Genomic DNA, 22,322 nt, shown 5'->3' on the forward strand with positions numbered 1-22,322 from the left:
GACATGAATCTTTAAAAAGTCAAGCTTTTTTTTATCGTAATGATGAAGAGGGCATTAAAAATGTTTTCCGGTTGTGACGACATCATAGAACTTCCTATGCTACCATTGTTATTCTGATGACCAAAGACAGTCCTACAAGTCTTAAGCCAATTGACAGTGTACCCACAAAAGAAAAGATATTGTGACACTGGGCTCGATTATTACTTGCTTAGAAGGCCACTATAGGACTGTTGCGTTCTTGAGAGATGACTGCCCTCTGCGATTGCCCTTCAACGCTCGTCAAACGCTGCTATGTGTGCGAGCACCAACTTTATTCTCTTAACGCTTTCCCCCTTTTTATTTCTCTTTCCTGCTCCACCAGTGTAGGATAACAAATCAGCTGAATCCTGGGGAACATCACCTCAAGTCCTGTTCACTTTTCTTGTTCTGTATTTTGGTCTTGAAGAGTTTTATCCCGAATGACAAACTCTTCTACCTTCTCTACAAGTTTGTCTTTGCATTAGTTTAGTCGTTATTAGGTTTGTTACCTAAGTAGTCACTTACTTGCAAAGCCTGAAAGAATTGTGTAATTCGGACCCGTAATCACACTCAAAAAAGAACACTTACGCTGGAATTTTTCGCAAGTGTGAACTCCAGCCAATCCTTGTAATGTGCATATTGCTAGCGAAGGTGGCTAGGCAATGTCAAAGAGCCCTAACACTTTGGAACAGTTTTGTTGTACGTTTCCTAAATTTAAATTTTGGACGATATCTTTGGCACACTCAGGCAGGCGTCGTTTGAATGTGCTTCTAATTGCTTTGGCAGAATGGTGAAAATTTTCTGCCAAAAAAGCAAATGCACTGTGCGTGGAAACAGTAGAAATAGCATATTCCTGAAAAAGAAAAAAAGAAAAAAAAACGAAAAAAAAGAGAACACTATATTCGCTCTACGAAATGCGGCAGGAGCCTGCCATACTTGTTTTCTTTGCACGCTAGAGAACTTTTTGGACATTCTATGTAATATGAGACAGACATAAAAAAAACGGGATTGGCGAAAGTGGATGTGCAAATAGCAAGTGACTTCAGCAGCGATGACGTAGTACCGCCGGAAAGGTTTTTACCAGCCGACTTCTTTTAACTACCTTCTATCAATGACAAAACTCAGCTTCAGGCCGCTTTTGTCAAGTATAAAGAAAGAAGAAAATATCCCTGATATAATACTCTTCTTTTTAACATTGAAATTCTCAAAGTAAGGCTTTCGCTCAGTTGCACCTACTTCAGAGTCTTGGTGCTATTAAAGTAGACCAGGGACGCGACAAGAGTACGAAAGCAGAAATCAAATTGAGGCCAAACAGTGAACAGTGCTATGATTTTGTTTTTGGGATCCCGTGCTTAAATTCTTTCATGTCCTTTCGCGTCCACCTTTTGTATTTATTATTTGGAGCAATGGCTTTAACACCAGTTAGTCTTAGAGAACAGCAACACGCCAACGCAGAGAAGTTCGGCTCAGAGTTTACGGTGACCTGGTGGTGTTCCTGTTTCCGGGCTTAGATATAAAAGTTCAGTTCGTCGATTCCGGTTGCAAAAAGGGTTTATGTGTCTTGAAACTGCTCATCGGAGACCATCTTTTACGATGTCCAACCAGGTGACTTGGACTGCAACTTTCTTTCTAATTTTTAAATCCTCATCTATTTGAAACGAAATAAAAAAGCAATGAAGTGATATCTCTTTCTAGGTGCTTCCTAAGGTTAGCACGGTACGACCGAGGCGGAACCCCATTTATGTCTTTACCTTCCTGCTGTTAGCACAGAGGCTGTATTTAAAACGTTTGTTTTTTCCCCAGTGAGCAAGCGTCTTGAAACTTTAATTTATTCTTATAGTGCTCATAAAATCAGCCCCATAAAAGATACTGAAATATATTGCTTGCTTGAATGACATGTTGGCAATAATATGAGGTCACGGCCGCGAGACTGACTGCATGATTATAATGGGTAATCTTAAATAAAACAGGTCCTTTGACTTATGCGTTTAGAAAACTAAGACAAAGTGATGCCTAAAATGCCTATACTGATCATCGTAGGACTCGAATCACCAGGGATATTCATTCCTATATACGTGTTTGGTTTGGAGTGTGGATGATGTTGGCGTACATACCCTGGATTGCTTTTCTATATACAGACTGCCTGTAGTCGGCGCTCTGCACCAGGTTAGACTTTCGTGTGCTGCAGTTTTTGTATTGGCTCCGACGAAGCACAGAATGCGGCACCCTCATTCCTCTTGACTTCCGACGTCAGGTTACACTTGAATCAGCTACCTTATGCTTTGACTTGTCCAATTGGTTTTGGGCCTGTATGTATTCGTTTTTTGTTTTATGTTTATGTCTTATCGTAGCTAGGGTTTATATTTAATTATTATGAGATAGCCAGCTCTTCTACGGCCTGTTCTCAGAGTATCACATTATCTATAATAGTAAGCTGCAATAAAAAGTACAACCACTCGGTAAGGCGGATGGCTGCTGCATTAGTCCACCGGCATTTGTCATTTCCATATTGCAAGCACAACGTTCGAGCTAGTACGCCTCAACTGTACATATTTCAGATGCTTGTTTGTAGTATAGAATGTATGAATAAAGTGCGTTGTCCTGAATTTTAGCGAGCGAACGAAGTCGTTAGTGGATTGTGCTTTTCATCATTTGTATCCACGGTGTAGTGAACCTTGCAGTATCATGTTTAGAATAGTTTGAATAGCTATTTCAATGACTTCTTTAACAGTGTTTTGCATGCAGACACCACTTACCATTACATTTTGCCGCCATTCCGTCTTGCTCATACATGCCCGCCAGCGTTGATGCGTTTTCTGTCTTGATCTACGCACATCACACGCATAGACAACCGGTTCAATATAACTAATCTGCACAATATGCTGGTTCGCATTGTAACGACTTGAATTGCTTCGTTGCGTAAGTAGGAAAGTGTAAATAAATGACATAATAAATGGTAATAAATGGTATATAAAATTGTATTTGAAGAGTGTAGAATAAAATAGATCTCCGAATCCGAAGTTAGTTTCGTGCAATATAACACAAAATCGCGTACATCAACTTATATATATATATATATATATATATATATATATATATATATATGGTAGCGTCCTTTTTGTTGTTTGACATTGAAAGGCCACACACAATGATCCATTATAGTCCAGTGTTGCCGAAGTTTTCCGAAGCGTGTGACTGAGGTTAGACCATAAAGTCGCTAAAAATCTTGGCATAACTGTCAAGTTGATATTAAATAAAGCAGATGTTTTCGAACACTGTATTATAAGCTGACGCGAAGTAAATAATATAGCTATAGCTATGTTATTATTATTATATTATGTTAGTCGAATTTATGTGCTGGTGACGGATGTAGAATAAGATTACCAGCAGCGTGTACAGGGCTCTTACTTTAATAATATATTTACATAACGAATGATGAAAACCTAAACTCCTAATTCCCTTTCCTATTGTAAAGTCACAAATATAGCATGGTTCAAGGGAAAATAAGTATGAAAATGTACACAGTCCGTATTACGCTAAATATTTCTGGTTCTCCACATTCGTGATATAACCAAATTCTGCGGAACGCAGTTGGGTGCATGTAGTTAATACGGCCATAACAATTATCCGAGCTTTATGCATGTCAAATACTACGTTCTTCTCCTTCATCTACCTGAAAGTCAACGTGAAGTATCGATTGATTCGAAAGCCCTGACGATATTTTTTTTTGCTCTGATCGACGCTGTATTTCTGTATCTGTAACAAACAGTTACCACCATGTAAAGCCACAAATAAGCCCTGTAACGCACAAATGAGCATTTCATCGATAAATGAAATGAAACTAAATGAAAGTGATTTGCTCAGATTCGCACGAACGAACGCAGCCGCTAAGATACGTATGTAGGCTTTTCTTTAAACTGTACCTGTCTTATTCAATAAGGGCAGTGCCTTGCTATTTGAGGATCGAGCGGGTTGCATAAAGACGAAACCACACCAGAGAAATATTATGAACGCTATGGGGCATGTGTCTGCGCCAGAAAAAAGTCCGGAAACAACTCTCCAGTGTTCCTCTGGAGCCGTGGTCTTCCCAGCGAAAGCCACCACCATCAGTTTCAAGACATGTCACCCAACGACACCGATGGCCGCGGAACTTGCAGCCCTTCGCGCTGCACTTCGTCTCGTCAGCCAAGAGCAACCTCGAAGGTGGTCAATATTCAGTGACTCGAAGGCTGCACTGCAATCTTTGCTATCGGCCCTGCGGCGCGGACCACACGAACAACTGGTATTTGAGATTAGAGAACTCATTCATACCTTAACTGAGAAAGGACACCACGTGACATTTCAGTGGCTTCCAAGTCACTGCGGAGTCATAGGGAATGAACACGCTGACAACGCTGCTCGGTCGGCTCTTCAAGGGGACGAAGAGGAGCCGATACCGTTATCAAGGACAGATGCCGCTCGAAAACTTCGAATGATCAGCCGTGACATCACGTTCTCCTTGTGGAACGCTGGAAGTTTTCACGACTACCGACTCCACAATCTTGACTACTCTCTACGCCTTTGTATTCCAGCTGGACTCTGCCGTCGCGAAGCTACCCTGCTTTGCCGACTATGGCTAGGGGTGGCTTTCACCAAGTCTTTCGCTTACCGAATTGGATGGGCCGACGACGCCACGTGTGAGGACTGTGGTAACGAGGAGACTTTTCAACACCTTCTTTATGACTGTCCTCGATATAATTTACCGAGACAATCACTCGCAACCGCGATAGCGCGCTTTGACCAAAGACCTCTCACAGAGGAACTTATTTTACAATACCGCCATCACAAGCCATCGCAGCAGAGGGCGACGAGGGCACTGTTGCGGTTTTTGAGGGCGACAGGATTGGACAGGCGGCTGTAGCCTGAACAAATGTTGATAGTGTGGCAAGTGTCACTGTGCTGTGCGATGACAGTATTCGGTGCCAGTGACCGATGGTGACTGTGTGTCTAGGCTCCTTCCTTTCCTTATCTCTACTTTGTTACCACTTTACCTCCCCCTCCCCTCTCTCCCCAGTGTAGGGTAGCCAACCGGATCTTTTTCTCTGGTTAACCTCCCTGCCTTTCCCCTTTCCTCTCTCTCTCTCTCTCTCTCTCTAGAAACGCTGGGATTTAATGCTTATGGTACCGCTAACCGGTCAGCCGGCGAGATAATCAAGAGACAATTAGAGTATTTGTGGAAAGGGAGACAAATGATTAAGGAGATTTAGGCAAAATTTTAGAACTATAAGCATGTTTAACATACCTAATTACTTCAAGCTACCAACAATAACGCACCTCCTCAAATTTCCCGGCGGAAAGTCATGGGGCACATTGGTGCGGTCAGTGCTGCAGCTTTACAGCGAGATTACGTGCAGCCCGCAAACCGACACTGCAATAGAACCTGTCATAATAAACACATCAGGCAGTATCCGACACAGTGCGACACGTTTAGATATTCTTATTTCCCATGGGCAATCGAAATCTGGAAGGCGTTGCCAAAGGAAATTGTAGAATGAGATTCTGTGGATGGGCACTGTCGCAAAATTGGAGCCATATTTTGGTTGCTCATGAAAGTATTTGAGCGCGTAGGTTAAAGATAACAAGTTGGTCGAATGATTGGACACTAGTGCACGTGTGATTGTATACTGCCTTATGATTTCAAATGTAAATATTGCAATGTGCGGAATTGTGGTGCTTTATTGATCCCCGATAACTACACGAATGTTATACGGCTAATGCTGAAATTGTTCTGAGCACCTTTTGTTATTCCTTGATTCATGAGAAACAAAAAAAGTGTCTTCTGTTGAATGCCAGTGTTGTTGCATGGCAGTTTTCTTTTACTTTTTATATTGCTTCCTGTCTTTCCCATGCTCATGTGTATTTTTACAATCCACTTCCTGTATGGGCCTGTGCAAAGGCCTACAGTATTGTTAAATAAATAAAAATCATGCCTTGTTACTCGGTTTCACAAGATACAGCGTCCCTGTACTTGTCAAAACCTGCAAAACAAACCTGCGTGTGCTCCAGGCACTACAAGCTCAAGCCCCAATGACGTGTCTTGGTCTTGCGAAGTGTGCGTCTACAGCGGCAACAACCGTCATGGCGTGAGATCAGCCAGTATCAACGTACTTAGCACTGATGCTCTCATTGCACATATTCGGCACGTTGCCCACCTACCTTTTCGGCATCTTGCTTCTTTGCTTGTAGAGAGGTCACACAAACTTTCAGTCGTATAATTGCTGCCAACTGTACCTCGTTTCCATCAAACTACATGCCTGGAGCAAGACCATACTCACCTTTATGGTGCCTGCACAAACCTGAAATACGCCTCAGCGTCCCATGAATAACACAGGAAGCTAACATGGCGTCGAATGCCCGATTGTTCAGATACAATTGCTATCGAAATAAAACTGCATTGCAGAAGATCATTATTCAAGCAACTTTTCTAACTTCAAAGTCTCCAAAATGTTGCCAACTGATCATTCAAGCTGATGAAAAATGTCGCCGGTCAATAAACAGAAAGCTTTGTCGCTAAACACACATTAAAGTGTGTAAAATTAGCGGCAAGATTGCTAAAAGGGCAACACTGATTACAGATTGGTGAACTACAATATGTAAAGTTGATTATGTGCTTCCAAGTATGGTAAGGTTCGACGGCCCCAACAAACACGGGATGATGCCAGCAGCGAAATGTTAACTTTGTTTTAGACAGCTCTGCGACAGCTTCCTGTGTCATGCAGGCGTGCTACAGGCGCGTACTACATGCGGCTCACATCGCGAAGAACCGCCACCCTTAACTACTAAGTGCGGCCGGCCGAGCGTTGTCTGCTACAGCGCGTGCCGGGGATGCCAAGACAATCCTTGCTGCCCAAGCAGGGGATACGTAATAAAGAAAGCATTCTTAAGCATGCGTGATTCTGCAAATAAAACCTGGCCACAGTTGTGTTGAGTTTGCCAGTGTAAAGCTGACTGTACTCGCTTTTAATAGAGAGGGGAGATGGAAATGGGACCTGGCCCTACGCCCCCGATAAGTACACCTATTAAAACACAGGTAAAAATGAACACAAGAAGATTCTTGGACACTTTGTGCAACAACAAACGTGGTCATAATGCATGGCTGACTTGCACTTATGCATCAGTGTTTAGAATGCAAATGTTGTACTTCACGAATGTTATGGGGACCTACTCGAAGATTCTGCGTTTGAGGCGCAATGCATAAATGCATAATGAGGAGCACTGCATAAATCACGGAAGGCCACTTGATTGTGAGGCGTCGCGTCACGTCACGCAACAAGGCAAATAATACCTACGTATACGTTAATGAAAGACGTAGACGATGCTTAAAGCGTAGTTCTCTTATTTCCAAATAGTTGTCTTCGATGGACTCTTCGCCTAAGCGTCTCAAGTAACAGGTCTAAATGCCCACGCCTGTTACATATAGGGAGTTTAAGCCTCAAACAACTTAAACTATAAACCCTATAAACCTTGGGCAAATTTTTTTACACAAAATCCCGAACTCTACGAATGCTGAGTCAAGAAGGCCAAAGCGGTAGGAAGGAATTCCTCACCTGTTGGAGATGACCACCGGAAGGCTATACGGCGGCTTCTCTTTGTCATTTCGCAGCAAGACGATGCACTGCGACGGTGATATTGTTTGGATAAGATAACTAAAAAAACTACTTGCATGTTCTCTTTCTATAAGGTAGTGGAGTATCAGTTGTAGATATTGGAGGACATGTTGTTGATGTTGTCGCTGTTGTTGATGATGAAGATGACGACAACGACGACCTCAGTGACTGGGGCACATATCAACGGTAGCAGACCGGTCATGAATCGGGGTGGTATGCACAAAGGTAATTTGTGGGGTTTTATAATAAATTTAAGAAAATTTGAAAGAGATGAAGAGAAATATGAAATTGATAGCTGCTAGAATCGCCGTTGGTGGAAGGAAAAAAGTTAATACAAGTCACTCGTTCAGCCCTATATTTATTTCTTCTTTGTTCTTCTTAAATACGCTGTCTTAAATATGCTGTTCTCGCGAGGCAGCATTCGTTCACTCTATTCTTTTTCTCTGAAAGAGCACATTGCGACGAAGAAGCTCATAGGGCCCATTGAAACAGTGCAACCTATTTGCGGAACATGAGATGAAAGGACGTCGCTTTCTGAGTTTGTACTGCGCACGGCATTAGTTACAGTCATTTATTTTTAAGACCTTATTTTGCGAAAGGTCAAATTGTCAGTTGGGCGACTTCGTACCGAACGGGGCGTAACGGCGCAGAAGCCAACGAAGACTACGAAGCGCATTCACTCGTTTTCACCTTCGTTGTCTCGTGTCTTCTGCACCACCTTTTCATCACGTTAGGGGTAGGTTGTCCACGCCGAGATGTCATGATGCTATAGCACTGACACATTGTATAGCCTGCTTAGCGAGTTCTTGCTGGCGGGGCTAGGTTAGTATTGGATGGCTTCGAATCGCAGTTCACATTTTCAATCTGGCAGTCTGCTGCATTGGCGGATGCCCAAAGTAAGGCACCCTACTTATACATCCACTTACTTTTGGTGCAGGAATCAAAATGCACGTACATATGCGTGACTGCCACTGGTTCTGTGAACATGTTTCTATTTAATATTCTTTACATTACAGATTTATGTTCATATACTTCAGCCCTAATTTATGACTATAGCAGGAGTGGGAAACGTCACACAATATAATTAAATGATAACAAATTAAATGACAGCTATTAGTGTCAAGGCATGAGAGATGCTTCTCTCCGTTGCTAAGGAACGAATCAATTACCCCCATCTGCTGTATTTTTTCGCATATGAGGGTTATCTTTTCCTTTTTATAGCATGCAGCAGCTATTAGTGCCAAGCCACGAACGTACCACATCGAACAAACGGCCTCCGTTTGCGTTTGCGAGCAAAAGCCGTAGACCACTATTTTATACACTCTACAGACGCCTTCCGTGCCCAAGCACCCTCAATATAAGAATAAATAATGATATTGACGTATCAGGATGCCACAATATCATTTGCGTTTGCAAGGCTTCAGCGACCCACTAAGCAGTATGTTTATAAACAGTGCTCATTATAGACCCTAGCAAATGAAGTTGGATGCCTCATAGTCAAGCCTAACGTCCACTGACAACGAGCTCCCTTTTCCAAGCAACCTTAGCGTAATGTGTGATAGTGTTCTACTGCGTGTAGCCTGCTTGCAAAGCCTAATGACACGTTCAAAATCCCAAGAAGGTCGCAAAGGGTAATTCGTTTTGTTTTTTAACCTTTCTCAATGCTATGTTTAAAACATCCAGCCAATCGTTTGCTATTAGTGAAATTACTGAATCTAGTGTTCGTGTCAGGCATAGTAATTGCGGGCAAGGTCCGACAGTGTGCAACAGGAATAGGCTCTGTAAGTTAGCATAGACACAGCGGAACATACGGCGGCGTGTGTAGGTTGAGTGAATGGTTCCGTGTAAATTGGGCACTAAATTCTGGTACGGACACCACCGCGGCCTTCCTTTCGCGCTGTTTTAAATGCGGTGAGCGCACCGAACCAGAGCGCCTTGGCCCGCAAAGTCGCCGTTGAACTCGAGGCTGTCAAAAATGCGCCATCAGGACATTTTCCTGAAGAGGGGCAGAAGAGCAGTGGTTTTCTGCGCACCTCTCGGCCACCTTATGCGCTTCGTGAAACGCATCCTCGGTTCATGCTTGCCAGTTGCACGCATGTGTGAACTTCTATATAGTGCGCTCGAGAGAAAAGAGTAAACCTTTTACCTTTGTGAAGTTCAAGATACAGGATTCAGCACGCTTTGGCCCATTCTGTGCACGAGGCTGAGGCTGTTGGCAAATATTGCTTCTCAAACCAAGCAGTAACCCAAAAATATACATTTCCTTTGCTTTGCATTGTATTCTTTAAATGCTCCGGACAGAACCTTTTAGGTCGGTACCTGCTCAGAACGGCTGGTCATCGTCCAGTGAACCTTAGAATATCCAGTCTTTTCTTGAACACTGGGTCGTTGATGCGAGTTCCAGTGTAAACCTCATATATTGGAAGAAACCGTGCCAACTTACAGTGGTCTCGGTCCATGCTGCCAACTGGAAAGCATGTTGATCTTGATCTTTTCATTTTGCTTTTCTGGTTTGTCGCTGCCGGACGATTCGCGCCAGATTTTCTGCTTCATTCGGTACGCCTCGAGTTGGAATTCTGAGACGCAAAAGATGCACGGGTCGATGGGAGCGACGCTTTGCGTACCCGTTACATTGTTATTGTTTCTTTCCAAGGCTAATGTATTTCGGTGCGCCCACTACCCGCTACAATATGAAATGCCTTCGTAGACCGGCATACTACGCCTTTATTTACTTTGCTGTGCTCCCCCACTGCGATAACACTCCAGTGAATGGCACGTTTTGCCTCGATGCCGCTGTTTGGTTTCGTGGCTCTGGTCCCTTGCCAATAATTTTCCGGGCCGACGGAAATATTGAAAAGTTAAAGACGAATACCGTGATGTGATCTCCATATTCTCATTGAGCGGGGTGGTACAACGACCCTCTGGCATGGCTGACAGCGGCCTCTCCCCTTTCCCACCCAGGGCCGAACAACTTTTTTTTCTTTCGGCTTCCCCTCTATTTTCCGAAAGCTCGGGTTGCTCGGGTTGCTCGGTGTAGCCTGATACGCCGAACACGTGCGCGTGCTCCAGAATCACGAAGCGGGGGGTGCCTTTAAAGCGCGTCTCGATGAACACCGACGGAAGCAGCGCCGTAGAGCTTTGATTCAGCTTCCCGCTGGCGTGCCTAAACTATGTTCCGCTTTGGCTGGTACAATCGATAAGTTCCATTAGAGGTATTGCGCCGCACAGATCTGTTTCAATGTGAGAAAGAAAGACGGAAGAAAACCGGCCCGTGGGGAGCCTAGAGTTATATACGGCGGTGATCCGATTTGGTTCAGATGCTTACTTCGTCTTTTCTTTGGCTGGGAAAAAAAGTCAACCGTTGAATTGAATGCGCTGTTTGCGACTAGCGCGCTTGGGGGAGTCGTAACTTTTGTCTTGAGTTGGATTACTGGGGACCCACCCTTTCTTGTCGGTTCGCTTACCATGGTTTTCCTTTTTCGCGCTTGTTGAGAAAGTGTCGGCTTGTTGCCAAGAATGCTTCCTGGTCCGGTGGAAAATGCAAAACCGCTTTCGCGTGTTTATGGACGCTGAAAGGTAGAAGTTCGGGGATACAAATACCACTTAACGTAACGTTTCTAAAAGTCGTGCGCTTTAGTGGAATTCGAGAAGCCTGGTTCCCTTGTTTTTGTACATCGGCGCAAATGCATGATGCTGTTGAGCTTTGCCAAGACGAGTCTTCGGTGCAAGTTGTATTTTATTTGTCTAGAAGGGGCAGCACGATGACGTATACGACGGTGAGTGATAGATAAGTAGTAAAATACCTGCTATATAGGCATCTGCGCTACCTACACGTAAACATGCTTGCTTCGAGCACGATAAGACGTGAAGTGTTGCCCGCATTCATTTTATTTTTGTGAAATTGTGCGTAAAGGTTTAAACACTCAGATTTAAAGACAGGGTCAGGAACTGCACACCGTCAAGTGGAACACCTTCTCAAGAAAATATCTCGAAGCGGCACACCAGCAATGCTTTATGAAGGCGCGAGTGCTATAGACCACTTTAAATTTCACCATCCTAAAGTCACAGGTGTCGTATTTGCTCGTACTGCTGCATTTTCCATCAACTAAGCAATTTTCTGAAGCGCAGCTGGGCCTGTATTCACGTAAAAGCTCTTATTGTTCTTAAATGCAGATGTCAACCACTTGTGACGCTGCAAATATTATTAGAGCACTTACGAAAAGGAAAGCTTTGTAAATTACCACTGATTACTTAAATCAGCTAGGGTGATTACAACGTTGGTGGTTGTAAATTAACCAGACAAACTCCGCTTTAAACAGGTTTTGCTTTAAAGGAAATTTGCTAAGGAATCCTCCGCCTGAGCCTCTCTAGTATCACCAAGTTGTAAAAAGGAGTCCGTAGGTTTCCACCTCTGTTCGTAGAAAGCGACCAATGTTCAGTACATACTTTGAGTTATTTGTCCTTATGAAGCACCTTATCACTGTTTGCAAACTTTATACCACAGTTTTCCATCTGTGAACCCCTTTATTCCATCTGTGAACCCCTTTCTTGTTTTTGCCTATAGGAATGGCATGTCGAATAGACGTGGTAGTTGCACAGCGCATGAAGTATTTCACAAAGTTTAAAAATCAAGTTTTCGCGCAGTGTATGCCACCCGTGACCGGAAATAATGTATCAGTGGTTTTGTCAAGATTATTTCCACATACAAAGCCTACTTTGGGTGACTGACACGAACGCCTAACTTTTTTGGCGGTTGGCAGGGTCGTTACGCGATTATAGGACGTCCTCTAATACCAAGCTGTGTCAGACAATTCATTAAAAAAAATATGTTGGGTACCTCTAGACCACTGTCGCCTCATCGTTAAAGCAATGAAAACGGCGTCAGTCTAGTCACAGTCGCCGTTATTCTATAGCGTTCGGTATGGGACAGTCCGATCACACCTAAGCCTTTCTGTTCTGATACCCCGAAAAGCACATTTACGCCAGATCTTAGTTTCGACTTCGATGTGCGCGAAAGAGCTACACCTATTTTGCTAAACGTACCTGTAAGGGACTCCACGCCACGGCTGTGAACTGTTTGTGGCGAACATATTAGTTTCGGCGAGAATTTGCTCGCCGGGGACGTGCGCTGCGGACACTTATCGGCAACATGCTATACTATTAACTCGTCCGTATGCGTCGTATTCTACTGAGTGCCTGAATACTTTGTAGTTATGTGAGAAGCTTGTCTACCTGTGTTCACTAAACGAGTAGCTTCTTTTAATAAATTTTGCGTAAGCTTATATCTCATTTAAATATCGACGAATTGCGGAAAGGGGACACTGTACTGCTCATAAGAAGTTGGTGACACAATTCCACAATTTTAACTTGATATTTATTTACAAACTTTACATAACCAACTTGACTCTGTAAGTTGAAATGTGGGCACACATACATGATTGAGTACTCGGGCGATTCGAAACAGCAGAGCAAATCCCAATAATGTTGAGCATATATGTGTCATTTTCTTCTCACACTATAAATATAAAACTCCCGTTAAAATTTCTTCGTGGAGGCTTTTGAGTAAAAAAATTTATATTCACTTGAAAGAACTTAATACTCTTGAGCACGTGCACTTATTACTTACTTCGTTTTACATGCGTTAGTTTTCTTACACCGACTAGAATTTTTTTTCGAAGAAAGTTTCGCAAGCTGGCTGCAATGAAGACGCAACTAAGACTTGCCGCTGATATTTACAAAGCTCAGGAGTTTCGTATTACGCTTATTACTGTGCATTTCCTTTTAGCCCTTCATGAATGAGTCTGTCGATGTGCCCAAAAAGCATACGGTTTAATATGTACAATTTGTGTTGCTTCAAACATCTAGAGCAAGCAACGTTACACACTTTAATTGTTTGCTATTTGTTTCTGCCATTTTGTTTTCGCAAGCAAAAACATCTTTAACAAAAATGTCATACCACGGTAAAATATACCTAGGTTAACGATACATGCAGAGCGATAGAGTGCTTTTCAAACAGCATTACAACCCGTAACAACATGGCAGGCACATTGGCCCGCTTCACGTGCGACCTTCGCCGACAATATAAGTGCGCGAGATTTATTATTTTCGAGCGCTTATTATTGTTGGCTGCTGCGCACATCAGTGGCCACTTAAACAGCATATACAAAAGCTGCACCTGAACTACATTTACAACGCCACGATGCTCACACGTGTCGTAAGAAACCGAAAATCAAAGAACCACGTGCCCCGTTGGAGTAAATGGGGCTGAGATATTTGAGATGGTTTCCTGATGAGCGTGACAAAGAGGACCTGCAAAAAGAGGAAAGAAAATGCGAGATGTAATAATTAGGAACACTTGCACCACTATTACAGCGCCAATTTTCTCACTTTGTGAGCCGCGGAAACCTCATGGTTCGACTGCACTACATACATACAACTAATGGATGTCTAAATTATTTGCGCGGTTTGCTGAGGCAATGCCATTCTTGACTGAACGTGTTTGCTCTTTAATTTAATGCCAATGCCACCAGGGGATTGCCCTTTTCTAATTCTCTGATGGTTAAAGCAACACGTAGATTGACACTACCCAGTATGCGTGAATAGAAACTTGATTCTTTCGCGCGGTCAGAGTGGCAAAGAGAACAAACGCGTACGTTAGCAGATTTTGTGAGAATAGTGAGACCTGTTGGAGGATAGACGAGTGAATGAAACTTGGGCTAAATTTGAACTGTATTTTTTTTGCATCGGGGATCTTTCCCTGTGTAATTTGTGCTGATTAACTCAGCTACAAGAGTACAGAGCAACGACTCCCTTTATGCGTGGCTCTGAAAGCTTGTCTCCACACTTAGCCAAAACCTGTGCTGTGTTCGTGGTGTAACGTAATCGTATGTCCGTCATAGGCTGTCCAAGGGCGCTATAACGTAAAGCTATTCCGAACTTTTTCTACTCCAATTCTTCAAGCAGCCCTCCGCGACTGGTCAAAAACTTCTCTGAACCACCCCCACTGCGCCTGTGTGTCACGCGACGTCACGGAAACCGCGATAGCTCCCAATCTGATATGGCGCGTACACACTCATTATGCATCATTCGACCAAACAAAAAAAATAGTCAATCCTGATTTGACGCCTTTTAGCTATTAACCATCAGCTATTGGTCAAAGGATTACGGGCTGCGCCCACTTTACCTGGCTCTTACGCGTCGTCACGAAACCTTGAAAACTCACCACGTCAAAGTGATGTGAACGGGTTAAGTCCCATTAATATGCTGAACAAAACTGAATTTCTTTCTTAATAGCCGCCGGCTGTCCCGTTCCGAAAGGAATAAAAGATGTCTGCCGCCAATCGCCCCGGTAGATATACTGACTACTCGCACCTACCGGACAGCATGGGTTTATTTGAGTACAATAAACCTTTTTTTTTTTTTTGCGTGGCCGTGTAACGTTTTCAAGCACCTTGGGCACGTTTACGACCTCACTCTGCCAACTCTTCTTTACTGAGGATCCGTTTTAGTGCATTCTTAACCTTCTGTTGCATGCCGCCGCGATTTTCGACCAGCCACCTCAAGCCAAGTAAGAGAAAGCGGACCAATAGCAGACGCCGGCACCACCCTTTTCATCCGGTTATCGTTTTCAGTGCACTGGCTCGGCTCCATCGAATCCCTCTCCATTTGAGCGTTCTCCTCGCCTCTTACCAGCCAATGAGATAAGACAAACCACTCCCTGTAGGCAATGTTATTCGTTGTTAAAGCAAGCAAAAGTGACCTCCTGTAAACGAGGAGAGCGTTTGATTGGTCTGTTCAGGCAAGCCTGCGGGTCACTGCCCGATCCTTGCGTCGGCGGTTACCCAAATTTGACGTCAGGAGATTGGAATAAAAACATATTGGATTAGTTCTACGTTATATGGCCCCAAAATCACAATCAGTGAACCCAAAGAAGGCGATGCGAAGCACGTCTGCTTCGAAAAACCTATTTGCTCGGTCTCCCTGTGCGGATATGTCATTGAAACTTGCGCCTTATCTTACGTTTTTACCTTTAACACGGCTAGGTAAACCTTCTTCTGGCATACTCACCAATGCACCATTGAAGTAGTGGCTGAATGTAGGTCTTAACGAAGTATTGGAATTCTGTGTTTTGCTCAGGTCCACAAGTTGCCGCGGGCTTCAAGTTTGGAGTTTCTCGACTGCAGATCTTTCCTGTGTCGATTTTGCTGAACTGTCGCTGCACGCCGTCCGTTTTAGCATCTCGTATGCGTTATTTGGCCTCTCCTACGTTGTTGATTTTTTTTTCTATTATACACTATTATAGTTCTCAAGCTTAACTTCTATGTAACATACATCGAGTATCACGAACAGTCATTTGAGTCACTTGCACCCTCGCGGCAAAGTCCAAAGAAAACAAGCCCTCAAGTGATAAGAAAAAAAATAAAGGAGAAGAAAGAAACGAGATAGCAACTGCGAAGAAAAAACATCAGCGATGAGTGATGTGCACGAGTGTTTCTCACGAGTCTGTGTCGCCTTGTTGACAATGTCCTCTGACAGGCAGTCCTTAGTGCGTAAACATCCGTGTATTCTCCGTGGATGTCACTTTCGATTCAGAGGATCGCAGTGTTCGCTTCACAAGAACAAGCTTTTGTGGACGATTGTTGCGCGCGCTGTCGACGCTGCGGCTCCGACGCTCGGTGGGTAAAGAGGGCCGAACTCTGTTACCTCAGCCTGGCACACGCAGTCGCGAGGCAGAGGGCAAGGAGGACACCGAACTGAGTGAGCACCGTTGCTACTTCCGGAGGGCTCGACGACGAGAGAGGCTTCCCGTCATGCTGCATTGCCGCTGGCTTCTCGCCTGCAAAAAACAAGGAAAAGATACCTTTAAAGATGTTGCAGATCCAACGCACTGGCTAGAATCTAAGTGGGGTGAAGCTTTCGTGAAGTGGTTAATTAAATGTTCTAAAACTGGTCATCTTCTGCCAACACGTTTCATAGTATTGCCTGACCGGCAAGACGTGAAGACAACTCGCACGCTACCCCCGTGACCAACGCCACCGCAGATTACGCTGACCCCAGGATCATGTAAGCTTTACTGTTGCACCGTCTCTAGAATCAGAACACGCTACTCGCCGAAAAACCGGCACTAAACACACGGAAAGAAGGCGTAGAAAGTTTTGCTTTAATAATAAAATCACACGCTTGAAGGCGTTCACAAGTTGCAATGAGGATATATAGGTACCGTTTGTCGTTTTATTGTGTGATTACGTACATGTGAAGAAGTACACACAAAGTACCGAGCGCAAGAGCAGACGACATTGCGGCCGTCCTCAACAAGAGGAAAAGAAAGACAAGGGAGGCTCGTGCAGCGCATGAGAAGGGGCTCGCGCAACGGGGATCGTTGGAACGCCGGCACGACTAGGGTCACCGGGCCTACGGAACCCACATCTACCGGTGAGGTTCACTTGACCGGGCGTCCGTCTTCGGGACAGGGAACGCCTCGGGTCGTTGCACGGCACGAGACCTCGGAACGGCCTGCTGCAGCCTCGAACCCACATCTACGCGCGAGGTTCGGGAGAGCGAGCGTCCGTCATCGAGACGAGGAGCGTCTCGGGTCGTTGCCTTGCACGAGGCATCAGGTCGGCCTGCCGGCATCTTGGAACCAGCTTCTACGCGCGAGGTTCGGGTGACCGGGCGACTGAGTGGCCTGTTCTTGTCTACGGAGCTGTGGGCCGTCCACCTCTTCCTGCCCCATGCTGCTGCGTCTGCTCTTCCACGCCGGTCATCACTTGACGAGCGAGTGTTCCACCTCAAGGACTCTACGTCTCACCACACTCCGGACTTAACCGCAACCTCGTGAGACTACATTTTTTCTATTTACGAACAACCTTGTATGTGTGGGTCTAGTATAAGATATTCTTCGTGTTTACGTGCCGTCTAATATAATTGCGTGTTTGCTCATCATGCACCGTCTCCTCCATCTTCCTCGCGTCACACGCTTTGCAACTTGACGATCCTAACCCATCACAGTACATGAGGGAGGTGGTAACCGGCACACCTGTACGAAAAGTAGAAACAAACCGGCAGGTTTGATGCCTTCTGGTAGCATACGAAGTTTTATTGGCCAGCTGCCTGCTTCCAAAAAAAATTGAATATTTCAAATGACTGTTTACAGGCTGGTTGCTTATATTAGTGTTGTACTCCGCGAGAGCTATTTGGCATGACAATAGCAGCAGCACCCAGCAGCCACGGTCAGAAAAGTCTAGGGGACTTCGCAAAGAAATCTTCGCTTTAAAAGTGACATACACTACGTGCTTTGAGTTTGCTGTGAAGGTACTCTGGTCACGTTTCACCATACGACACCCCTGTTAACGTTAAACACCGCGTCGTATTGTTGACGACGCTCGGAGAGTCTGTCCCTATTAGCCGCGAGAATTAGGAGTGGCGCCCTCTCGCGAGTGACGTCACGGCCAGGACGCCGCTCGCTCCGGCTCGCTCGGCTGCCGCGCGCTCTCGTTTCCTTCGTGTATGCTTGGGGTACGGGTGGCTCGAGCCGTACGTATTGAAGGATACGACGGCTTCTTTCAGCTGCCATGCCTTAACCACAGTTTTTTCTTCAAAAGCGCGTGAGTCGAGAAACTTTGCGGCTTGGATATCGCAAGCTATGTAGCATTAAAGGGGTCTACTGGTTTTGCAGCGCACATATGCGCCGTGTCTATCCGTAAATTTTGCGTAAAAACAATGTCTGCAAATTCAACACGCGAAGTTGTGTATGATGCCTCGCTAAACATTTAACATTCCTTTAGTATTTAGCTATGAGGGACATTGCATTTTACATGGAAGAAAAATCTTGGTAATTTGCGTCAGTATTTTATCCGATGTTAGAAAGACACTGCCCAGCGAAGCTGTCATCGTGATTCTTATTACTCGGGTGTGTTGTTCTATTCAAATATGGCCATTCATTAATGAGTAAAAAAATAGGCGCGCATTTCTTATGAAAAAGTTTGGTGCTACTTTCATCCTCCTCTGAAACAGGCCTCCAAAAAACGAATTGCTCATGGTTGCTAACACGACGGCGCGTCATGATATGTAGAGTATTTACATAGTTAATTCACAAACACCATAGTAGCAATCACTTGAGAGAAAAGTTTTGTAGTTAAGATCGAGAGCCAATCAATTGAAAGTGATGAAATGTTTCATAGTGGCCCTCAGTAGCCTTTATCGACAATATGGCACACCCCAGATCATTGAACGGTAGCAATCGGCTGTCGGTATGGCGAGGCACGCTATGTTCGCGAAACCCATAAGTTCACTACAACTTCGAATTGAAACCATAAATCATTTTTTACAGCGCCAACTGGAATGACTAAAGTATTCTCGAGCTACTACAGCGCAGCTTAGATTGCCTAGAAAAGGAAAATTCAAGCACCTTCTGTCTCACCATGTCTCGATCAAGCGTTCTTTAATTATACAAACGGATAACGATTCGCTTCGTCGGTACATGAAAGAGAACCTTGCCCAACTGCAGGCTAAATAAAGTTTGCTCCAATCCAATCGCAAACATTCATAACGAAAGCACCACAAGCCTTGCATATATACTTTCACTTCATTTCTGACCCTCCACCGGGGAATTTCGATATCTTCCATATGTACCATACTACTAATGATTGACGCTTCGACTTCTTTCTGGCTATAGCCATGCGGTCCAACAGGCATACTTCAATATAAAAAAATTGGGCCGAGCAGGCTGTCTCAGTTCGCCAAACAGATTCGTCATGTATATTCCTCAAGCAACAACCACCAGTAAATTTCTCAAGTGAGTTGAACGTGTATCACGGAAAAGGAAATATATAGTGGTACATTCCTATTTGTATTCTGTAAATAGCTGTAATCCTTCATTAACGTCACTTCAAATTTCCGCCGCTTAAAATAAGCACGGGAAGAACCGCCTAATGTTGACAAGCAGTTAAAGAAGCAAGTGGTGTTTGTAGAATCTAAACTCCAGTATTAGTTTAAGTCCCCGTGTTACTGCTGAGCGTTTCTGTGAAGAAATCCAAAAATTCTATATTATACCATGAACTACTCGTCGTGAGCAAACCTGTTTTAGCGGATTAAAATCAACGTAACTGTTGTAGAAGTCATATATAGACAGCGTTTGTGACATACTTGTTGCACTGCGGCAGGTATGGTATCATGACTGGATTCCTGTATGCTATTTTTTTGATATTGTCCATCCGCGCATGAAAAACCCGCAATAGGCTGTTTCGCGCTTCTTCGGCTGGCACTGTTTCGTTGCCTTTGAGAGCTGCAGTGTTGGCTAAGAAATTAGCTCTTTGAATAAATGTTCGCAAAGGAAGACGTCGTAAAAATATATTTGAGACGACCACCATAAGTACACAAGCAGAGAGAACGAGAGCGAACAAACGAAAACACCGCAGAAAGCGCTCGGACAACGCCCGAACTGTAGCAGACGACAGGCGCGAGTCCTTGCCCTGACGTCACGCGAGCGGCGCTCGCAGCGCCCCTATAGTTCGTTCTCGGGGCTAATACAGGGGAGCCAGAGTATGTGATGACATGTTTGAACAGATGGCTGTGGAGTGAACGACATGCCTGAAGACACATTTCTAATTCGTCACATCCAATTGACAGTCTAAGTTTTACTTGAAAGCACTATTGTCAGAATTAAACTGGAATACGAAGCTTCTATATGGAATCTATTTTCTAATGCACTTGTTACTACATTCGAACTTGTTCAGAATAATGTTCGCCAGATTCATTACAAGCAATGACTCAGCAAGTGTCGCGTTCACGGAAAGCGCCCTTGAACTGCCCTTACGTGTATCCCATCGTAAACAGTGCAGGCTTTCTCTATTTTACAATATACGTTATCAATACCATCGCGCCATTTCAATGTGCTTTTACAACCTCTTACATTTCTTTACGCATAGATCACATTATACTATCGGGATTGACATATGTCGCACAAAGGCTTGCGGCACTCACTTATCCCACAGAGTTCGGAGGACTGAAATCGCTTTTGCGATGAATCAAGTTCATGCACGACACCATCTGTTCTCACGCAATGTATGCGCTCAGTTTTCGCGCAATATTCTATAACAAGAAATTTTCTCTCGTTATTCTGCTGTGCGGCTACCCTCTTAATTGTATTCGGACCTTGAAAGTACTAATAAATAAATAAATAAATAAATAAATAAATAAACCATTGGGCCGCAGCCTAGAAGCGTCCCCAACCATTTGCTCGCAACAAAATTTCATTAGGTATTACGCTACTAAATATTGACCTAACCGGACTAAAGCTATGCATACTACCTTCGCGAAGGCTAATTAGGAACACGCGCACAATGAATAGACAAAAAGATTATTTACAGAGTGGCAATGGAAGGTATACTGAGTAACTTATGTTTTCCATACTTGTTTTCATCTCAAGCGCTTTCAAAAAGGGTCCCTGTATGATTAGTTTATGCGCAAGAATAGCATATTCAATTAGCCTCAATCTTATGCAAGGCAAGGGAGAAACCTTACAGACTAAGTAGCTAGAAATAAAGAGGGCCGTGTATTTGCAAATCATATCACTGGCGTCGAAAGTGTATACCTGGCGATAATACACCACGTACTCGTTCGGTGTTGTTGAAGCTGCCGTCGGCAATAAGAAAGTTTCACAACTTTGTCGCGTGAACATACAATACTTCCGCGCAAGAACAGCGCCTTCCGATACTCAGCGCCAATGAACTGTGTTACGGGAATGAATCGGGAAGAGAAAACATTCGCTGGAGTCGTTTTCTGAAGCACGATTAAATGTACTCCCACTCCAGTGTTGCCCAGCCATCGTCTTTCCCTGTATAGTCTTTCGCGCGAGCGCAGTCAGGTTGCAGGAGATGAACTTGCACTTTCAATACGACGAGTATTATAAAGGTATACATCCTGCAGGCGATTGGATTTGCATCAGTACCCTATCTTCCCTCCCGTTCAGCGCTGCAAGTGGCCCCGCCATCGCTCTCGCGTGCCGTTCTCCGGCATTCTGTTTTCACTTACGGCGGGAAAAAGAAGTAATCAGAAAATGAAAAAGCTGCGCCGCAATTCACAGGATGTCGTGCATAACACGCAAAATAAATAAATAAGAGGAACAATAGAAAAGGTACAGAATGAATCCGAGTAAAATTTAATAAAAAGCGATGCTGTCGGGAAAGCGGCCTTCCACGACGGCGAAAAAAAAAATAAAGTGAGCCCAAGGCGGTCGATATTCGGGTCCATGCAGTGGAACGAGAGGCAGCACGTTCCATAACGCCTCACAGCGCGCGAGACTGACGAGAAAAGAAGGAAGTGAGCGGGGGTGGGCTGGGGGTTGGAGGGGGGGGGGGGGGGAGGGCGTGGTACAGCATATCGCTAGTGACGCCTGTGCAAAGCGCCACTACACGCGGGGCATCGCTCCCTTTTCTTTCCTCGCGCCCCTGTGTCTTTCCCCTCGCCCTCCGTAAGAGCCATTTAGATTCGCGAAATATCAGCAATTCAATGCCGACGCTCGGAGAGTAGTGGAGAGTTGTGCGAATAGACGCGTGAGCAGGCGCGCAACCAAGTAGTCGAGCACTGTGGAAATGCAGCGATGAGGGAAAGCAATAACGCGCACCCTTATGTGACTCTGTCCGTCCGAGCCACAAGGCG

At 44.5% G+C, this 22,322-nt stretch overlaps 1 protein-coding gene across 1 annotated transcript in view; it reads right to left on the reverse strand.

Annotated features, from left to right (window-relative positions):
• Positions 1-16,362: 16,362 nt before the first annotated feature.
• LOC142571625 (zwei Ig domain protein zig-8-like) overlaps positions 16,363-22,322 on the reverse strand; it is a 262,564-nt gene continuing 256,604 nt past the window's right edge. The window contains exon 5 of the mRNA XM_075680134.1: positions 16,363-16,500. Coding sequence (XP_075536249.1) covers positions 16,364-16,500 — 137 coding nt within the window. The 3' untranslated portion in view covers position 16,363. The remainder of the gene's footprint in view (positions 16,501-22,322) is intronic.

The sequence above is a fragment of the Dermacentor variabilis genome, chromosome 2, assembly GCF_050947875.1.
Source record: "Dermacentor variabilis isolate Ectoservices chromosome 2, ASM5094787v1, whole genome shotgun sequence".
NCBI lineage: Eukaryota > Metazoa > Arthropoda > Arachnida > Ixodida > Ixodidae > Dermacentor > Dermacentor variabilis.